The following is a 21,428-nucleotide window of genomic DNA, read 5'->3' on the forward strand; positions in this document are numbered from 1 at the left end:
TTGACAGCTGGTTAACAAAAACATGAACCAGGACCCTTCTCATCCTTTAGGTCACAGGAAGCTTTCCATGACACCCCAACATAGGGTTCCATTACTGTTGCACCCTCCCATGGAGTCCTATCCTCTTTGAGAGCAGGGACCCGGTCTGTCTTGCTCTTCATTGTATCACCAGGGCTTGGCACAGCATAGGGCCCAGAGTAGCTGCTCAATAGAAAGTTGTCAAATCGATAAAAGGGTCAGGCTGCCTTTTCAATTGGCCCTTGTTGGCTTCTGGCCTAAGAGCTGATCTATGCTGTGGTGGTATGGTCATGAAAGCTACGACCTATCCTCTCTGATGGCCAGTGGGAGTTGCTGCCAGATTAGGGCAGCAAAGGTTTCCTGAATATAGGACTTCTCCTTATTTCATAAAAGGCTACCATGATGGGCAGTGGCATCTTGCTGAAACCTAGACCTTGTTCCCCTCAGAGGGATACCTATGATAATACAGAGCCTAAGGCTGGTGGAGGGTAGATTTCAAGGTCCTGGGACTTAGGTAGGGAGTGGGTATGAGAGCCACTGGCCCAAAAGGCCAGCTGCTCCTATCAAACAGATAATGGATGGCCTACCCAAACCTCAGTGTCTACTCACAACCTTGCATACAGCCAGCTAATCATGACATCCTAAAATCTCAGGGTGGCAGTGACATCATGGCTCCGGCCAGCAGCCAGCCACAGGAGGGCTGTGGAAATGCCCTGTTCCCAAGAGCAGTGTTGTCCTCAGGCCGGGCCCTAGCTCCCTCTTCTCTGGCTGTGCCACTCCCCATGGATGAGCAGTCCACAGGGCACAGGGGGTGTGCCTATGCTCCCCTTTCCAGGCCATGCTCTGGCTACTGGGACTCCAGAGCTCCTTGCCCAAGGGGCCCGAAACCAGCTTGGGTGCAGGACCATCCTTCTGAGGGTGGACATGGCCTCCTGCTTCGGGATTTTTACGTGTGAGGGGTGACCAAGGAACAGCTATTGGGGCAGGGTGGAGATCACGCTTAGACACCAAGACTGACATGCCCACATGCATGCACACAGGGGCCCTTGCAGTGTAGAACTGAGCCGCGGGTGATGAACCACTTGGGGCCCCATATGCAGCCTGACTTAGGTCCCTGCAAATGTTAGGAGCAGGCCTGCCCATGAGCCTGCCCACTGGAGACACAGAGCAATACTTGGTGATGTCATGCCATCACTAGTTCCTACTGTTGCCTATCTACCCCCCTCCTCTGCCCCGGATCCCTGAAGAAGCTGCTGGTCCCAAACTAGGCTCACAAGGGTGCCAGTTGGGGAAGGAGCGGAGGCCCCAGCACCAGCCGGGTTGCCTGGTTTCTTGCGAATGTGAACACCTACGCGCGGAAGAGGGGGGAGTGTGAGTTGGAATGTATAAATGTGTTTGGGTGACTGTGAGCAAATAAGTGAGCAAGCAAGGAGGAATGAAAAAGAAGGGTGACCATGTGAAAAAGAGTGTGTGCATGAGGGGAAAAGAAAAATAAACGTGTGCGTGTGCGTGTACACACCCAGTGCCCGCTACAGTGCCTAGGAACAGTGGGCAACTGAGGGCCTGCGAACAGGGCACAGAACAGGAGGGAAGGAGCATACCTGCTTGTCTGTATGGGTGCATGAGAAGGGGCATGGTTGTGGGAGAGAAAGAGCTATAAAGAGGGAAGGCGAGAGCAAGCAAGTCTGTCCATCTCTAAAAGCATGATCACCCCATGGTAAGCGGTGGGGCCACACCTTGTCAAGGGTCCCTGCTGTTAACCAGTACACAATACTGTTCTATGGGGCTGGAAATTTTCTCAGTTTGGTGCACTGTCTAGTGGAAGGGGATGCATGATGGAGCCATGGAGCTTAGTCAGACTGAGTGTGCAAGAGGAAGACTGGTAGGGGTGTGAGCTTGAGGGTGGGGGTGTGCTTCCGCAGGGCTCTGTGAGACAGAGAGACAGGGTGCATGCCTGGGTGACTGTGTGTGGTTGTGTGCACGTGAGTATGTAAGCATGAGGCTGTGACAAGTGAGAACACATATGAGTGTGTGAGCACATGCGTGGAGTGCCCAGGGCTGTGAGCAAGCATGCCTGTCCCTGGGGCATCTGTGGGCTGCCTGAGGTGTTGGCGATGCCTGAGGATCTTTTCACCCAAAAATTTCAAGCAGGGAGGACTGTATGACCTGCTCAGCTCAGGTCTAGGTGACTGTGGCTAGGAGTATTGGCCATGTTGCCCCAGCCTGGCAGTGCAGTGCGTGTAGGAATAAGTGAGTCATCAGGCATGGCTGGCCCCCTCTCTGCCTCGCTTCTGGTCTTGCCCAGCAGGGAAGACAGCTGGGAGGTGGGGAGATTACTTGAGGACTGTGTTTTTACACTATCGTTATGCAATTGCTTGCAGTGCCCATGGGCTCATTCTAAAGGGCCAGCGCCCCAATTCTCTTGGTCTTTAGCCTGCCATCTCCCTTTATGTCCAAGTTGCAATTCAGGTTAGTGGTTTCAGCTGATGAACATTTGTGGAAATCTACTCCTTACCAAGTTCCAGAACCAACCTCCAGTCCTTTCCCCATCCCTGGCTTCTTGGCCTTCATTTTCCCATAGCACTTACCTACCATGCTATATATTTTACTTATTTTATTTGTCCATCTTTCCCTTAATAGCAAATGCCTGTGTAGCACTTGCTGTGTACCAAACACTGTTCTAATTTCTCTATTACTTCATTTAATCCTCAAACAACTCTACCTGGCAGTGAATATTGTTCTTGCCATTTTGTAAATGGGACGCACAGAAAGGTTAAGTAGTTTGCCTATGATCACCCCATGGTAAGTGGTGGGGCCACACCTTGTCAAGGGTCCCTGCTGTTAACCAGTACACAATACTGTTCTATGGGGCTGGAAATTTTCTCAGTTTGGTGCATGGTTAAATCTCCAGTGCTTACAAAAGCGCTTAGCACATGCAGATGCTCAATGACTAGCTAGTGAAGGAATGAAGAAATGAGTGGATGAATGTTAGACATGGAGGATGAAACAGAGAGGTACTTGCCTTCAAGGAGTTCATGGTCCCATTGAGGAAACAGGCAAAAGTTACTTCAATATCATATCAAGAGGGCTCTGTGGGGTCTAGAGGAGCATATGCCTGGCCTCTGGACGGCAGGGTTTTCCAGGGGAAGGACAGAGAAGGGGATACACACAGTGACATCAATCACCTCCTCCAAAATTCTGCTTGGGGACAGACACCCCTTAGCTCTTCCTACATCAACCTATAGGATTCCAGAAGATGATGGTGGCTCTATGGTGACAATGGAAGCGCAATGGGGTAGTGGCCAGGAGCATGAGCTCTGAACAGATGGCCTGGAGTGAATTCTCACTCTACCAAACACTCGCTAGGTGACCTGGACAGATTCCCTAACCTGCCTGGGCCTTGGTCCTCTCATCTATAGGATGGGGATAGCAAATGATGCAGACTCCCTAGGTTAGTGGAGGGGATTACATGACATATACATGTAAAAGCATTTGGAACAGTGCACATAGCACAAGAAAGGCAATGTGCCAGCTCCAATGGAGATAACCAACTTCCATTCTACCTTGGTTGCTGGCTCTCAGGGAGGAATGGGACAGAAGGGTGGAATTAAACATGCTTATTACTGTGGCCTTTCTGCTGTGGCTTCGTCCTATTTTCCAGAAGCAACTCAAAGCAGAGCAGAGACTATGTCTGCCTTTTTCACCACTATTATCCCTAGCACCTAGTATAGTACCTGACACACAGTAGTTGCTCAATAAATGTTTGTTGAATAAGTGCATGTGTGATTTTATTTATTTAACTTTTGTGAAGATAAATAACCATTTTGTTGTTGTTTCCACTTACAAATTAAGTACTAGAAGCCCAGCAAGGTTAAGTGACTTGACCGTTAACACACAGCGAGGCTCCCCCCAGGTGTGGTCAACCAGACGCAATCTTGTAAACAAAAGAGCCAGACCCAAAGGCCAAAACCCATGCTCTTTCCTCCCCACCATGCTACTCTCTGGACAAATATACATCATGTCCTATTTTCCAAAATGGATTATTTTCTAGCCAGTAGGGCCGTCCCTGGTTGTAGAATCATCTCCGAATTCTATGACTCATATCTGAATCACAGAACTGTTTAGTAGTTGAAAGGGACTTTTGATGTCATCTTGACCTCCCACCCATTGTGGAAATTTCCTCTCCAATATCTATCCAGAAAATACTTGAATGCCTCCAGTGACAGAACACTCATTTTCTTGCTCTTCAATTAACAAGTTCTATAACTGGACCACTTTTAGAGTCAGAAAGAAGGTTCTGCATCTTTGTGGGCCAACAGGCCTTTTTAGTTTCTATGTATTAGGCTTATGCCATCTTCCTAAGAGGCACACAGAATGAATCAGCTGCCCCCTTCACAAGACAGTCTTTCAGAGAGTCACAGACAGCTCTCACATCCCTCTGGAGAATTCTCTCCTTCAAGTTAGTTGTTTCTAGTCCCCACAACAACTGTGGAGTGGCTCCTGTCCTAGACCTAGGTTCTACCATCTCATCAGGCAGTCCAAAGTGTTTTGATCAAGGGTACCGCCTACTGGATAAAGTGTGAATTGCACCATGGGCTCTGCTAACCTGAGGACCTTCAGCAGTAGCTGGGACGCTGGCTCATGGTGTGAATAAAATAACTGCTTATTTTATTTTTCTTTAAACCCTCACCCAAGGATATACTTTTATTGATTTTTGGAGAGAGATGGAGAGAGAAACATTGATATGAAAGAAACATCGATTGGTTGTTTTCTGCACCCTGATGGGGGATGGAATCAGCAACCTATGTATGTGCCCTGATGAGGAATCGAACCTGCAACCTTTTGGTGTGCAGGATGACACTCCAACCAACAGAGCCACAGGTCAGAGCAATAAATGCTTATCTTAAAGAGTCATTGCTTTAGAGGCATACCTAGTTGTTTTAAATGTCTATCTTAAAGGGTGTCACTGAAGATTCCACTCTAAGGTGCCTTGCCAATCATGAGATTTCTGACAAGCTACAGGTTTGGGATTTCAATATTAGAATTCAAATGGCTGTTTTTTTAAAAATATATTTTTATTGATTTCAGAGAGAAGAAGGGAGAGGGAGAAAGAGATAGAAACATCAATGATGAGAGAGAATCATTGATCGGCTGCCTCCTGCATGCCCCCTACTGGGGATCAAGCCTGCAACCCAGGTATGTGCCCTTGACTGGAATTGAACCCAGAACCCTTCAGTCCACAGGCTGACGCTCTATCCACTGAGCCAAACCAGCTAGGGCTGTTTTTGGTTGTTGTTGTTTTTTAAACAAGAAGGTATGGAAGGAAAGAAATGAAAATGGTAATTTTTCTTTTATTTCTCCCCCTTGTCTTTATTTTCTAATATTTCTACAATGGATATTTGTTATAAGAAGAAAAAAAAACAATAAAAAGTTTCTAAAAAGAAAAACAACAACACTAAAATCTTCCCCCACCTTCCTTCCCTTTATTCCTTTCAAGGCTGTTTTTCACGACTTGGGTATTGGGTCTACAACTGGGACATCTGCCCCCAGGGGCAGGAGTACCTTGGTAATATTTCTGTGGTGACATGGCCCGTGGTTCTGACAGCGAGGCTCCCCCCAGGTGTGGTCAACCAGACGCAAGCAGCGTAATTTGACATTCACAACCAGGGCTGCCAGGTAGTTTCTCCATATTGTCCACCCCACCTTGGGTTCATGCCACAGTCAGGCTGTGTTTCCTAATCTTACCTCTTGAAATCTGCACGGCACACTACTGGTCAGTGGTCATGTACTGGCCAGCCCCGGACTCCCCAGCTCTCCAGCCTCCCAGCACATCCTCAGCCACCCGCTCTTCCCTCCATGGGAGCCAGAGCAGCTCCAAACGATGAAAGACATCAGGGATTAGAAAAACAAATCCCCATTTAAATGAAGATCTATGGACCAGCTGAGTCACTCCTCTCAAGCAAGTTCCCAGCTAACCAGGCTTTACTCCAGCCCCAGTGTCATCTGGGGCTCTCTCCCTCCATCTGGAACTCTGAGGCGGGGGGTGGGGGGGGCATCTGGGTGCTGGGAAGACTCACCCGGCAGCCTCTCACTGCAGCACATGTCCAGGGCCCCTCCCTCGGAGTCATCAGCAGCGTGGTTCTCTCTCTCCCTCCTGCAGCAGGATGAGAAAACGGGAGATGAGGCTGGCATCAAGACAACCCTGAGCAAAGATCAAAAGCCTTCCTTTCTTGTCCTGTGTCACTTTGAATAACTCCACCCCACTCCATCAGGGGGGCCTTAGGAAAAGACCAACAGAAGGCCAGGCTGCAGAGCCAGAAGAATTCTGCAGGTATCTTCCATGTGACATCGGTGACAGGAGCATCACTATGACGACCACCCTCCTCCTCCTCCTCCTCCTCCTCCTCCTCCTCCTCGTCATCATCATCATCTCTAGATTTCGGGGCAGGGGGGCGCTTACCATGTGCAAATCACTTTACAAATTTTATCACAGAGTCTTCATTGTGACCTCATGAATTAGGGATCATTAAACAGGCTCAGAGAAGTTCAAGAACGTGCCCAAGGTTACACAGATCATTTGGGTAGGAGCTGGTATGAAATGACAGTCTCGGACTCCAGGCTCACGCTCACTGCTGTGCTGTTCTGCCTCTTAGTTACTGTGGGTTTAAAAGCTAGAAGCACTGGTGAGCAAATAGAGGGGTCTGAGTAACACAGTCTGTGCCCAGCTCCCCAAGGACTGCAAGTGCCCTGTGCTTCAGGCAGTGGACAGTGGTATGCAAAGCTCTTCTTCAGAAATAGCTATATGTATTTTTTTTGTATATTCTAAACGTTCTGTTTCTTTCTGAAATCAGAACACCCTCTTTCTAGATCCTGAGGGCACCTTCCAGGACTACAGTGGGGTCTAGCTTTCCTCTTTTACCCAAGAAGCTGGAAGAAGGTTGCTGTGGACCAGACAGACCCCTTGAAGTGTCTGTAGACAGACATCATCTAAGGGCAACTGCACAGCTCACAGGGGCTCCCGACTGTGGGAATGGCTGGAAATGCAGGTGTGGGCTGCAGTGGGCCCCGCCTGCCCTTCATGTCTCTGACTCCTGGCAGTGGATGGCTGATCGAGGGCTGGGCACACCAACCAGGCTGTGTCAATCAGATGCTCTTGCCTGCATTTTTCAAACACACTCTGGAGGTTCTGCAGCCTAGGTTGCTGGGGCTGAATCACGGTAGCTGCAGTGCCCTGGAGAAAAGGTCGGAAATGTCTATTGCTGAGGGGTCTCAGAGCTGCTGCATTCCGGCCCATTCTGAGTCTTGATTGGGCAACATGTCCACCGAGGCCATGAGATGCCTCAGAATCCTTTCAATAACTTCCAACATTTTAGCTTCAGCTAGTGGGATTTGATTTCTGAGATTGCCAACCAAAAGGATCTTTAATATACCCCACTAGCATACTACTTTCAAGAAGCCCAAGAGTTGAGCTGCCTCTCTGCCCATCAGTCCTGCAATCCTGCCTCTCGGACCGGTCCTGAGGCTGGGCTGAAATAATAATAACCCAGACAGGCTGGGTTAAGGTGCTTGCAGCGGGCATTGCATTATATTTTATTTTTTCCTCATTGCAATTGGCACTGTCTCTGAGAATCTAAAATCTCAGAGCCGAGCTCTCCTGCAGAGAGGGCCCTTTAAATGTCTCCTGAGCCTTTCCACCTTTCTCCCTCTCCACCACCTCCATCTCAGTCCAAGCCAAGCATCTCATGCTTGGATTACTGAGGCAATCTTTTTTTAAAAAATTTATTTCAGAGAGAAAGGGAGCGAGAGATAGAAACATCAATGATGGGAGAGTCAGTGATCGGCTACCTCCCACACGCCCCACACTAGGGATCAAGCCCACAACCCAGGCATGTGCCCTGACTGGGAATCATGACCTCCTGGTTCATAGAGTGATGCTCAACCTCTGAGCCATGCAGGCTGGGCATCGAGGCAATCTTTTAACTGGTCTCTGGCATCCACTCAGGCTGGCCTCCAAAACATTCTCCACGTGGTCCAATGCATACATATGGCTGCATAGGTTGTGCATTTTACAACCTGTACAACTGAATGGGGCAGGCTTGAGCTAGAATCAACTCTTTCCAAACTCAACATTTATCACATAAGCTTCCATGAAAAATGACTTGAATGGCATCATCCTGCACTTGGAACAAAGATAAAGATCCTTTAACAAAGTTTACTTGACCTTGCATGGTCTGACCCGTGTTTATCCCTCCAGCCTTATTTCAGGTCCCTTTCCTTCTTGACCTCTGCACTTTGGCCAGGCTCTTTTATGCAGGAGGAGTTTGTACATGCTTTCCTCTCTACCCAGAAAGCTCCCCCATCTCTACTTCTCAGTACTTTTTACTCATAGTATTGGACACAATTTGAAATTTCATTTTGATTTATGCCATTATTTGATTAACATCTACCTCAACCATTAGACCAAAAATTACAACAGGGTAGGGACCACCATTTCTGTTTTATTTTCCAAGTCTCACACAGTGGCTGGCTCATAGTAGATGTTCACTAAATACCTGTTGAATAAATGAATGTTGCCCTGACCATCTTGAAAAACCATCAGGAACCTCCAACATGGTTACCATCCTGGCTGGCAGGTCTTTGTTAAGCCACGTGGAACCCTCCTCCAGAGCTGCTGTCAAGAGTGGTCACAGAGTCACACATCTGGAGCAGTGACTGTGCAGAGGAGGAACTGAGGCACAAAATGGGGACTGACTTATCCCAGGTTGTACATCGCGACCACGGAAATTGGGATCAAGAATGCCAATCCCTGCCCTAGCCAGTTTGGCTCAGTGGATAGAGCATCAGCCCATGGACTGAAGGGTCCCAGGTTCAATTCTGGTCAAGGGCGCGTACCTTGCTTGCAGATTTGATTCTCGGCCCTGGTCAAGGTGTGTGTGGGAGGCAACCAATCTCACATGGATGTTTCTCTCTCTGTGTCTCTCCCCCTCCTTTTCACTCTCTCTAAAAATCAATGGGAAAATATCATCTGGTGAGGATTAAAAAAACACGAAAAAAAAAAACACAACACAACAAAACCCCCCGCCTATCCCTGACCTCCCAGTTCTGAGAGCTTTTTCTTTATCCAAAAAGAGCACCCCCACCTAAGGACAGTCCATGAGGGCTGCCCCCTCGCTGGGGACAGAAAAGTAACCAAGATATCCAGATACCTCTGGAAGGGGCCCCAGGGGTGACTCACAGACGCTTTTACACCTAAGCCTCCCAGGCCCCAAGCTGTATTCAGAATAGCTTGGTGCTGCATGCGTGCAGAGGACTCTATAAATAAGCTTCCTAGAAAATGACTAATTTCATAATCAGAAAAGCAGAAAGAGTAGCACCTCGAGTTTGTAGAGGAAAATGGAACAAGAACCTGCAGTCGAAGGACTCCAGGTACCCTTAGCCCAAACCCACATGTCTAGGCTGTTCAGGGGAGGGTTTTAATTAGATTCCCAAAGAGAAGATGGTCCATTCAGGCTACATGGAGAAGCCCAGTCTCTGGGCACTGCCCTCCCTTCTCCTCACCAAGAGCAGAAATAGCTGCTTGCAGATTGCTGCAGGCTCCTTCAAGCTCCTTCTCCACTTCTATCAGCGGGCAAAGGAGCAGAAAACCGTGACAACAGGCAGTGACTTGCTGGAGTGGCCACCTACTGTTGCTCTTTGAACCAGAAAACCCTGGAGACAAAGAGACATCACCTCGCCTGTCCCTCCCTCAATGATGGAGAATGTCGGGGAGGGAAGAGAACCTTCCCAAGGCCATTGCCTTATTTAACAAGCAGATGCTGAGCATCTCCTATGAATAGGCACCAGAGCTGTCCCAGGAATATAGTGACGGACACGCCAGGCCCCTCCCTCCACAGCTCCCAGTCCTCCTGGGGAAACACATGTGCAAACATGATGTACCCACACCTGCGTTCATTGATACATGCATGTGACACCTTGGGAAGAGCTCATCTCAGCTTGTGGTGGGGGGTGGAGGGAGGAGGACGTCTTCTCCAAGGGGAAGATAGGAACTGGTTCCTAAAGGATGTTCCCAGGTGGATGAGGGATCACAAGGGAAAGACCTCCATTGTATAGTGCACACAGCAACAGCCAGGCCTGGAGGCCTGCGATGTATGGAACATTTGGTGCTAATTGGAAGCAGGCTGGTCAGTGGGACGAGGAAGTGATGGGGGCTAGGCCTCAGCAGAAGAACATGAGCAAGAAGCAGGCCTGGCTGCTGGGAATCCTGCCTCCTGGGGTGGATTCTGCTTGACCATGGGGCTCCCCGACACTGAGAGGTGCTACAGGCTCCTCCACCCATGGCCTAGGCTGGGGAGGTCAGTAACAGGAAGGGGAGCCAGCAGCTCTGTCTGAGGAATGGACAGTAGACCCAGTTTAGGGCATCTGATCTGGCCCCAACTCACTCCTTATTTTTTTTTTTTTATTGTGGCAAAATTCACGTAACATAAAATTCGTCATTTTAACCATTTCAAGGTATACAATTCAATGGCATTTAATACATTCACAATGCTGTTCAACCACCACCATTATCTAGTCCCAGACATTTCCATCACTCTGAAAGGAAACCCCATACACATTCAAGAGTTATTCTCCCCTTCCCAGGCCCTGGCAACCACTAAGCTTCACATTTCCCTATGTTTGCCTATTCTGAATATTTCATATAAATGGAATCATATAATGTATGTAGGTCTTTTGTGTCTGACTTCTTTTTGCTCAGCATAATGCTTTCAAGATTCATGCAATTGTAACAGTACTTCATTCCTTTTCTGGCTGAATATTTGACTGTAAAAATATACTATACTAGAGGCCCGTTGCATGAAGATTCGTGCAATAGGCCTTCCTTCCCCTGGCTGCTGGCACCGGTTTTCCTCCGGCACCCGGGACCCAGGCCTTCGCTCCAGCTGCAGCGGAGAAGCCAAGCCTTGAGGCTTCTCTGCTCTGGCCGCAGCGAGGCTTGGCTTCTCCTCTCCAATCACAGTGGAGAAGCCAAGTCTCTTCAGTCTTCAGTCGTCAATCTTCAGTAGTCTTCAGTCTTCAGTCTTCGCTTGGGCTGGAGCCTTCAGTCTTTGCTACGTGCCTGCATATGCAAATTAACCCTCCAGCTTTGTTGTGTTAATTTGCATATCCACACCTGATTGGCTGGTGGATGTTGTGGAGGTACGGTCAATTTGCATATTTCTCTTTTATTAGTGTAGATTTTATTTATCCATTCATCAGGCAATGGACATCAGGATTGTTTCCTCCTTTGGGCTCTTGTAAACAGTGCCTCTAAAAAGTCTCACTGAAATTCTGTCCTCAACATGCTTATGACTTGGGGCAATTCCCTGAGGTCTTATCTATAAAATAAGTGTTTAGACTCTAAGTCCCTTGCAGCTTCAATATCATCACATCATCAGTTCATTCACATTTGTGAAGGTTCTAGTAATGTGTACCACGCAGCTACTCTACCCGTGCTGGGTGCTGGAGACCCCTGACTCAGCCTGCCCCATCTTCTCAGAGATCGTGGCTGGTTGGGGAGACAGAACAGGTAACTGCTGTGGCTGGACGATGTGTTCTATCAGAGGTCTGTCCAAGATGGGTTGGAAGCACTTCACTGCTACCTGGGGGTGAGATGGCAGATGAGTGGGTGCTGTTAGGAGGCATCCTGGAGTGGATGCCAGGGGTGCCCACGACTTAGGCAGAGTAAAAACTGCTTAGGCAGAGTGATAGCTGACAGGTTTGGGGAGGGAGGCAGAGGAGGAGCTGGGGTGCTGAAACCAGGATTCCTGGATGGGAGGCTGAGCCCCCAGGAATCTCCTGTCCCAACCCCAGGCTAACAAGCCCTCTACCTTAGGGTTCACACTCTGAAGCTGCTGGGGCCCTCTAGACACCCCTTTCTGTCAACACAGAGCTCCTTCTACCCTCCGGAAGCTCTGACCCCAGCAGACTCCCCCCTTCCCTAAATCAGACCTGTCTACTCCCACCTCTAGGCTTTTGCTTATGATGTTTCCTCACCTAGAATTTCCTTCCCCGCTTCTGCCCAATCTTACTCATTCCCAACACTACCTCTTCCACGAAGCACTCCCTGATATCTAGGAAGAATCAAGCTCTCTCATCTCGCACCACCCCCGCCACCCGCCATCTCACACTTCTCTCTGCCTCTTACTTTGCTGCTATAGGTAGCTGTTTATGCACCTGCTTCCTCATTGGGCTTCCAGTGACTAGGAGCATCCCAATACCCTCAGCCACCTCTGCACACCAGGTGTTCAGCACAGGGCTTGAGTCTGTAGATGTACAAATGGTCAAATGGAGGGCCTGTCAGGGTCTTGGAGTTGGTGGCTTCGGGGACTCTGGAATGGCAGACTCTAGCTAGGAGCTTCCCAGTGACAGCCAGGAAAAGCCCATATGCCATCCAGATTTCATCAGCATGGTCAGTGTGCAGGGCAGAGGACATGCTGTTCCAGGAGAACAAGGGATCAGGCTGACGACCTCATGCAAATGAGCCCCAGGTCCCAGAGCATGCACAAGGAGAGGGCTTGCCCTCCTTAATGGGAGAGCTCACTCTCCTCACTGCCTCGTCATTCATTCCCAAGATAAGGAAAGGTGCCATCTGGGACCAGGGCAGGAAGCTTTCTCAGCAAAAAGCATGAATGCAGGAGAGAGGCCAGTTTTAGAACATCCAGGTAGGGAAACTGAGGCAAGAGTGACTTGCCTCAGGTCACATGGTGTGTGAACAGTTGTTTCCAGGTAGTTAACAAAATCCTGATTTTGCGTTAGGAGCTCTCGCTCTCTTCTTCTGGCGCCCTGTCTGTTCCTTGTCATAGGAAGGGCCCAAGACCAGGGGCCAGCCACCTGTCATTCTGTGTCATACCCCAACGCTTTCTGATAAGTAGCTTTTCTGCCTAAGTTACTAAGATCAGTTTTTGTTGCTGGCAACTAAAGGACCCAGACTGATACGTGCAGCAAAACTTGTGGAAGGATAGGCGCTGAGCCCAGGACTCCCAATGCTTAGTTCACTGCTATTTCTATCCTGCCGAGCTGCCTACCCTCTCTGCCCAGCTGTCCACTGTCCAGCCATCTGTCCCCACGTCTGAGCAGACTGCAAACTTGGAGTGTTCTGCATCCCAAACACAGGGTCTGAGTGTTCTCTGCTTGGGATGTGCCCAGATAAATGATGACTTCTCCTCCATCCTGCTCTGTTGTTAGGAGACGGGGGTGTGAGTGTGGCAGAGACCCAAGGAAAGGGAAGATGGAAGTGTGCGGGAGAGGCCCAGCCTACAGAGGTGCTATAGGCTGACCTTTCTTTAAGGTCAAGCTTCAGTTCTGGGGCTGTCATGGTTTAGAGGCAGATGGTGGTGGAGCGGTAGGAAACCAGCAGAGGGCGCTCCGGGTACCAGGAAAACCAGGCCTTGGGCCGTGGAGCCTAGGCAAAAGCTGTCTCACCAAGTGTGGAGGGCAGACCCCACCAACACCAGTTATTGATGGAGGCCTGTTCAGCTGTAATGATGAGAACCTGTTGTGGGTAGCCTTGCCCTAGTGGTGGACAGGAACCCAAATTCAGAGTTCAACGTTCATCTGATTTAACTCTGCTCTCCTAGACTGAAAACACTCCATTCTGCCCCGTCTATTCCCTAGGCATACAGTTTAATTTAGAAGGAGAAAACAGGCGATCACAAACGTGAAGGCGAGATCACACCTCTTGTTGGGGTGTCCTGGTATTTCCATTTAGTTTGACACTCGCTCTTACCAATAACGCCTTGGAATGCACTTTGTCTTCACTGGAAAAGCCCCATCTTCCCACCTCTGCTTGGAAAACTCTTGGAAGACCCTTCCAACACCCTGCTCAAATGTCACCTCCTCGGCGGAACCCTTCCTGACTCCCTCAGGAAGATCTGGGTACTCCCTTTTCTGTTCTCACCTCTGCGCTTGGTAATCATCTATTGATTCCTGTATCCCCGCCTCACACTGTGGGTTATGATCCCTGCGGCCTCTTTTTACCGAGTACTTACTGTGTGCTGGGTACCGTGCCAAGCGCTGTGCATGACATCATTCATTTCTCACTCTAACCCCACAAGCTAAACCCGGTTATCAGCCCCTCCTACACATATGGAGATTGGGACATGAAGAGACTGAGTCACTTGTCCAAGGTCATACAGTTGGTAAGTGGAAGCAGGCTTCGAATGCAGTTTACCTCCACCCTAGGCCCAGCCTTTATTTAAACCATGAGGTTTACAGCCTCTTATATGAACTTCCCTGTTTCCCATGCTTAATACTCTATGTGGCACTGGGTACATATTCAGGACATATTTCTTGGAAAAATAAATGAAAAGTGGGCTAGAGTTGGAGCATGTGTAAAGAGCTCATTAAAATCACTACGAAGCACAGGCTTTGGGATTGGGCTGCTCGAGCATGAATCAAGGCTCTCTCACTGGCTGCCTGATCTTGAGCAAGATACTTTACTACTCTGTGCCTCAGTTTTCTCATCTGTAAAATGGACCAGCAATAGCACCTAACTCATAATATTATTGAGATGAGTGAATAGGATGATCTTAGAAGAAGGCCTTGTACATAGTACACTATATTTTAATTCCGTGGTTCTCAACCTTTCTAATGCCATGACCCTTTAATACAGTTCCTCATGTTGTGGTGACCCCCAACCATAAAATTATTTTTTTATTTTTTTAAAATGTATTTTATTGATTTTTTACAGAGAGGAAGGGAGAGCGATAGAGAGTTAGAAACATCGATGAGAGAGAAACAGCAATCAGCTGCCTCTGCACACTCCCTACTGGGGATGTGCCCGCAACCAAGGTACATGCCCTTGCCCGGAATTGAACCTGGGACCCTTCAGTCCACAGGCCAATGCTCTATCCACTGAGCCAAACTGGTTAGGGCCCAACCACAAAATTATTTTCGATGCTACTTCATAACTGTAATTTTGCTACTGTTATGAATTGTAATGTAAATATCTGTGTTTTCTGATGGTCCTAGGCGACCCTGCTAGTGGTTCTCAACCTATGGGTCGCGACCCACAGGTTGAGAACCGCTGCTGTAGAGCCTAAGACAGTGGTCGGCAAACTCATTAGTCAACAGAGCCAAATATCAACAGTACAACGATTGAAATTTCTTTTGAGAGCCAAATTTTTTAAACTTAAACTTCTTCTAACGCCACTTCTTCAAAATAGACTCGCCCAGGCCGTGGTATTTTGTGGAAGAGCCACACTCAAGGGGCCAAAGAGCCGCATGTGGCTCGCGAGCCGCAGTTTGCCGACCACTGGCCTAAGACCATCGGAAAACACAGATATTTACATTACGATTCATTAACAGTAGCAAAATTATAGTTATGAAGTAGCAACGAAAATAATTTTATGGTTGGGGGTCACCACAACATGAGGAACTGTATTAAAGGGTCGCGGCATTAGAAAGGTTGAGAACCACTGTGTTAACTGATATTGTTGTTGCTAAGAATTTTAACAGCACTCAGTTTCACTGTTGCTTGTCTGGCTCTGACACTGGCCCAGTCCTAGCACCTGGCCTTCTGCCTTCTGCCCTGGCAGGCACAGTCTCTGCCTTGCTCATCTGCCTTCTAGGATGGAGGCCCCCCGCCACTGGAACTAGAATGCCAGCCTAGCCTGTACTGGCTACATACCCACCCTGATCACAAATGATTTGTGCTCTGGTCCCCACCTGACTCTGGTTTCAGCTCTAGATGTCCCTGATGCCAGGCCTGGACTGCCAGGGCCACCTGTGCCTTACTCCGGATCACCCAGGATGGTTCTTTTTGACATCGGCTGTGAGCTTCACTGCTTACAAAACCACATCTCATGAAGCTTGTAGCACTCACAGAGGGAAAGCTGGAGTTCAGAGCTAGGTTTGCCCCCACATGCATCTAGGGAGGCCCCTAGCTCCTGCCATACCCCACTGCAGGGTCTAGTCCAGGCATCCTCAAACTACGGCTTGCGGGCCACATGCGGCCCGCCGAGGACATTTATCCGGCCCACCGGGTGCCGCTGCCTGTCCTGCTTAGCAGCCGACTCGTCCTGGGCCCACAGTGCGCATAGGAGTTTGTTCATAGTTTTTTTTTTTAAACTATAGTCCGGCCCTCCAACTGTCTGAGGGACAGTGAACTGGCCCCCTGTTTAAAAAGTTTGAGGACCCCTGGTCTAGTCCTTTGTCAGGGCCCCTCCCTCAGCCTCTGATTTACCCTTCTGTGCTCAGGCTCAGCTAAGCTGGGAAGATCCTGGCACTTTAGGGTTTGGTGGAAGAATCAGGTAAGTTGATTCAGATGCAGGGCCTCACAGAGGCTGCATTAGCTGGTCTGCGGCTCCTTTGTCAGGAGAGAGAAGAATGTGAGCCAGGAAGTCAAATGGAATGGTAAAGAAAAAAAAAAAAAAAAGCCAGATGGGACCAGGAGTCAAGGTTGAAAAAAGTCTGAATTCAGATTGAATAAATCTCAGCTGCACACCTCCTATGTGCCATGTACTTCCCAATCTATTTCACTAGACCCTTGTGTGAAGAAGATGTCATTACTCCAGTTTGTACAGGAGCTAATAGGCACTCAGAAGGGCTAGGGACTGGCATGAGAGCAGGTGAGTGATCTCTCTGGTCCTGCTCAGGTGCCTGATGGAGAAGGCAGGATAGAGCCTGGGCCGAGGATGGTTGATTCTCTCACTGCCTTGTGCCAGTGGACAGTTGGAAACCAGGGCCTAGGGTGGGCTGTCAACAGAGGTCTTTAATCAAGGGCAGAAGCCCTCAAAACAGGACACGCTGACAATTCTGAGGTCATGCACCCTAAGGCAACCATGATCCTCAGGAAAAAGATGGATGTGGAGGCAGAGAGAACTGGCTGAAATCTTATGCTCTGCTACCTTCTCCTCCCACAGCCCCAGGCCAGGATCTGACCTCTCTGAGCCTCTGTTTTTTCCTCCGGGACATGGGAGTAACAGGAGCAGCCTGCCGCGGGGAAGTGGTAAAGACCACTTCTGTGGTCTCCTCTTCCTAGAATGCTTTTCTTCTCCCAGGTCTCCTCCTCACTTCATTCAGGTCTTTGTCCAAATATCACCTTCTTCTTCTTTTGTTTTTTTTTTTTTACATATCTTTATTGATTCCAGAGAAGAAGGTTGAGGGAAAGAGAGATAGAAACATCAATGTAAGAGAGAATCATTGACTGGCTGCTTCCTGCATGTCCTCTACTGGGGATCAAGCCTGCAACCCAGGCATGTGCTCTTGACCGGATTTGAACCTAGGATCCTTCAGTCTGCAGGCTCACGCTCTATCCACTGAGCCAAACCAGCTAGGGCCAAATATCACCTTCTTAAAGACAATTCTATTTAAAGGGAAATCTCTTCCTCTACTCTTGTCCCCCAGTCACTCCTCACCCTGCATAACTGTCTTCAGAGCACTGCTCACCCCTTTAAATGTTATATCTTTGCTTATATTTCATTTTCCGTCTACCCTGGTAGAGGTTGGGCAGGAAGTTCACCTTTTTCAGCGATGTGTCCCTAGAGCCTAGGACAACCTGGTATGTGACAGATGTTTAAATGTATTTGGAGAATGGAAGAGGGAACGAATGAGCCAGCTCTTAACAGTTTGGGATGCTTGGTGAGCCAGCCTTGTAGGAGGATTCTTTATGGTTCCCTATCAGATCCATGACCTCCACTCCTAAGCCTCCCCACTCTTCCCCGTTGGACTCTTTCTGTGAATGGCATCCTTAGCCACTTCAGATCAAAGCCTGGTCATCACTTCTCATTCCTTCCTCGCTCTAGCACACATATCCAACCAGCTGCCACTGCAATCTCCTGCAGCAACTCCTTTTTCTCTTCATTCTTACAACCACCCCCAGTCTAGACCCTCCTTGTCTCTCATCCGGACCACCCCATTGTTTTCTACCTGGCCAGCAGGTTTTCTTCCTCCAATCTGTTCTCCACGGGCAGTCAGGGTGAGTTTCCTAATGGTCAGGTTTGATCATGTCTCTTCCATACTAAAAAACTAAAGACCAATCCCTTAGCTCAGCACTCAATGCCCACAGCCACTGTCTGCACCTTCTTACCTGGACTTCCTTCTCACTGCTCCTCTTTTAACCTTTTTGCACCATTTGGAATGAACCGCTTTCCACTTTCTACACATGCCCTATTCTCTGCTCATACTGTTTCCACTACTTGTGCTATTTCCCCTCCTTTCTTCTACTGGACAAATCATTTAGACCCAGCTCAAATGCTACCTGGCATCTCCAAGAAGCCATTCCTGATCTCCTGGAAGAATAAAACCCCTCCATTTTCTCAACTTTTTCCAATCTCTTTTTTTAGGGCAGGTCTTGGAAAAGGACAGGCAACATGACAGAGGAGAAAAAGTTCAGAATCTGGAGTCAGATACCTGAGCAGGAGGCTCAGCTCTCTGCCTCGGAGGCTTTCACAGGACACCCCTGTAGATAAGTTAAACTGAGTCTTAACTTCTCCATCTATAAAATGGCAACAGTAACACTATTGATCTCATGTGTGTGCTATGAGGATTAAGTTATAAGTGACAGGGTGTAAGAAGAGCTTTGACACTATATAAATTAATAAATTAATCACACTTAGGTGTGAAATACCTGGTAAACAAAAGTGCAACTTCTCCCAGGAGGTTGCATGAGCCCTAAATCTAGGAATAGGTCAGTGGGGAGAGGGTTTTGAGGAAGAGGGACTTTGAGGCCCTAAAATCTCACGTCCTTAGGCAATCTGAAAAAAACGAAGAAGTGGAGGGTATAACCATAAAGCTGAGGCCCTAAAGCTACCAATTCCTGAGCTTATTTTATACCTCATGCTAAGTACCCTACATACATGATCTCATCTCATCTTATTCCCCCGCAGAGTCATAGAAGAGGACAATCAAGATCACTCAAGATCAAAGCCATCACTTCTCATTCCTTCCTCCCTCCAGCACACATATCCAATCAGCCCATAGCTGTTAAGTCAATAAGTGCCCCCACCCCTCAACAGTTCAGACCTGAAAGATATCCTGAAACTCTTCAATCCAATTATCTTATTTTCTGGATGGAGGAACTGAGACCCAGAGAGGCTATGAGCATTTACCGAAACTGTCCAGCCAATGAGGAAGACTGGGCCTGGAACCCCGATCTTTTCGCTCTCAGGGTGGGAGCTACTGCCCTGCAAAAACCCAAGGGCCCCTACTCCTTACGGAGTCTGTGCAAATGGTTCTTCCGGAGCACACTGCCATTTAGGGGGGCTGCAATATGAATGGTGGATCCTGGCGTCACGTCACCTGGTCACCCTGGCTCTGCTCCATGCCAGGATGCTTATCCCACGCAGGAAGGAAGCGCTTGAGACTAGAGCCTCAGGCCCCTAGACACTGATTACTGCTCTCCTTGCCAACTATCCCATCCAACACAGTCTCCTCAAAGGTGAATGACTTTATCCAGTCACCATCCAGCTTGCATTCCTTCACCTTACCTCCTGGGGCACCCTCTCTGTGCCAGCTCTGGGGACACCCAGCTGCCCTTGAGGAAGCCTTGCCCTGAGCTGCCACCAGAGCCTGTAACTCAAGCTTCCTCAGCAGCTTTGTCAGCAATACCCAACAAACATCAAGAAGGAAGAGTTGGCCCGACATGAAGGACTGGGGGACCTCCACAAAGCAATGATGAAAGAGGCTGGTGGGATTAAAGACCTAGCCTTTACCGAGGAGGGAAGAGTGACTGGGAAGGCATGCAGGCAGGTCAAAGTGGGGGGGAGGGGATGACTCCTTGGATGCTACATCACCTGGTCCAATCGAGGACACAGGCTCAGGGACTCCTGGGAGAGCCAGGATGAACACCGTGGTATCTGATTTCCCGTTCAGGACCGATTCATTCTCCCAAACTAACCCCATACCTGGAGTGCTTGCATAAGAAAGCTCTCCTCTGGGCCAATGAGGCAAATTAAAGGCTAACCCTTTTTTTTTTTTTTTTTTTTTTTTCCAGTAAGAATGGTAGCAAATGAATGGCACATGACGCTCCAAGTGGGGGCGAGGTAGGAATTACAAAGACTTTCCTGATACACTAAGATGAATTTTGGGGTTCTGGGTCTTCAATGGAAATAGGAGCGAACTGTATAGGGGGGAAATGAGTATGAAAGCCAGGGACCCTAGATTCTAATGCAGGCTTTGTCGCTAACTCTCCGGTGACCTTGGTCAAGCCATCTCACCGGGCCTCAGTTTCCCCATCTGTAAAAGGAGGGGGTTAAATGAGTTCCAAAGGTTCAACTGGTCCTGACATGATCCTTGGTGAGGTAGCCCCTCAGAGCTCAGACCCATCTGCAGGCTTTGTAGGAAAAAGGGGCATGCTGGGGGTGGGGAACGCACTGGGCTTTTATTTGGGTGGTGGGTGGGGAGTGGGTGGGTTAAGCTGTGGGGTTCGGGGTCGCGAAGCGAGGCGAGGAAGCCGCAGTTTACAAGCAAACAGGCTGGCAGCGACGTCCAGTCTCCCCCTGGAGCTGCAGACCTGGAGAGGCGACGCAGACCTGGAGCGGCGACGCAGCCCAGAGCCGCGCACTAGCCTCGGCCGCAGAGGCTCGGACCCGGACCCCTATCCCGATCCCTCCACGGAATTGGGTCCGAGCTCCGTGGGGAAAGGTTGCTGCTCCTTCCCGACTCCCAGCGCCCGGCCTCCTCCCCTGGGTGGGGACCCCACCCCCCCCGTCCGGGGGCGCTGGGAGCCCCGTGGGGGCGTGGCGGGGGCGGGCGCCAGCTTTGGTACCCCGGGGCTGGAGGCGGTGTCAGTGGCGAGGCCGCTCTGGGAAGGACCGCGCGCCCTCCGCCTTCCGGCTCCCCACACAAAGGCGCCGACGGAAACGCCACACTTACCGGCCAGAGCGGGCTCCGGGCGCGGGCGAGCGGGCGAGCGGGCGGGCAGGCGGGAGGAGGTTCGCGCGCGAGTGTGCGTGTATCTGCGTGTGTTCCTGTAAGTGTCTGCGCGAGTGTGTGTGCGTGTGTGTGACGGGAGCCGCGCCGAGCTGTGTGCGTCTGCGTGTGCGGGGGCGTCCGTCCGTCCTTCTGTGCGCCCGGCGCTTCGTCCCGCTCTCCGTGCGCGCTCCTCGGCCGGACCGCCCCACTAATGCGCCTCAGCTGCGGAGTCGCCGGCGCAGCCGCTGGGTGGGTTCGGCACCCTCCAGCCCAGCCCGGCTCCGCCCCGCCTCCGGGCGGGCTCGCGCCGCTCCCGGAATGGCGCAGGGCCGGCGGGGCTGGCGGTTGGGGGCGGGGAGTCCGGCTGCGCCCTGGGCCCGCGAGGGGCCGGGTCGCAGACCCTCAATCCCTGATCCACGTCTTCGGGCTTCCTCTCTCCCAGACTGGGCTCGGAGTCCCCGCAGGCACTGCCCCCGCGCTGAGGTTGCCTGGACTGGGAGGGCGGGGAGACCGGAGCACCG

At 49.9% G+C, this 21,428-nt stretch overlaps 1 protein-coding gene across 1 annotated transcript in view; it reads right to left on the reverse strand.

Moving 5' to 3' along the window:
• The window catches only part of PTPN5 (protein tyrosine phosphatase non-receptor type 5), a 45,160-nt gene extending 23,965 nt beyond the window's left edge, over positions 1–21,195 (reverse strand). The window contains exons 1-2 of the mRNA XM_080640556.1: positions 20,869–21,195; positions 6,096–6,172 (exon numbers count right to left, since the gene is read on the reverse strand). Of these exons, the coding sequence (XP_080496682.1) occupies positions 6,096–6,120 (25 nt within the window). The 5' untranslated portion in view covers positions 6,121–6,172; positions 20,869–21,195. The remainder of the gene's footprint in view (positions 1–6,095; positions 6,173–20,868) is intronic.
• Positions 21,196–21,428: the final 233 nt, after the last annotated feature.

The sequence above is a fragment of the Plecotus auritus genome (assembly GCF_963455305.1).
Source record: "Plecotus auritus genome assembly, chromosome: 9".
Taxonomy (NCBI): domain Eukaryota; kingdom Metazoa; phylum Chordata; class Mammalia; order Chiroptera; family Vespertilionidae; genus Plecotus; species Plecotus auritus.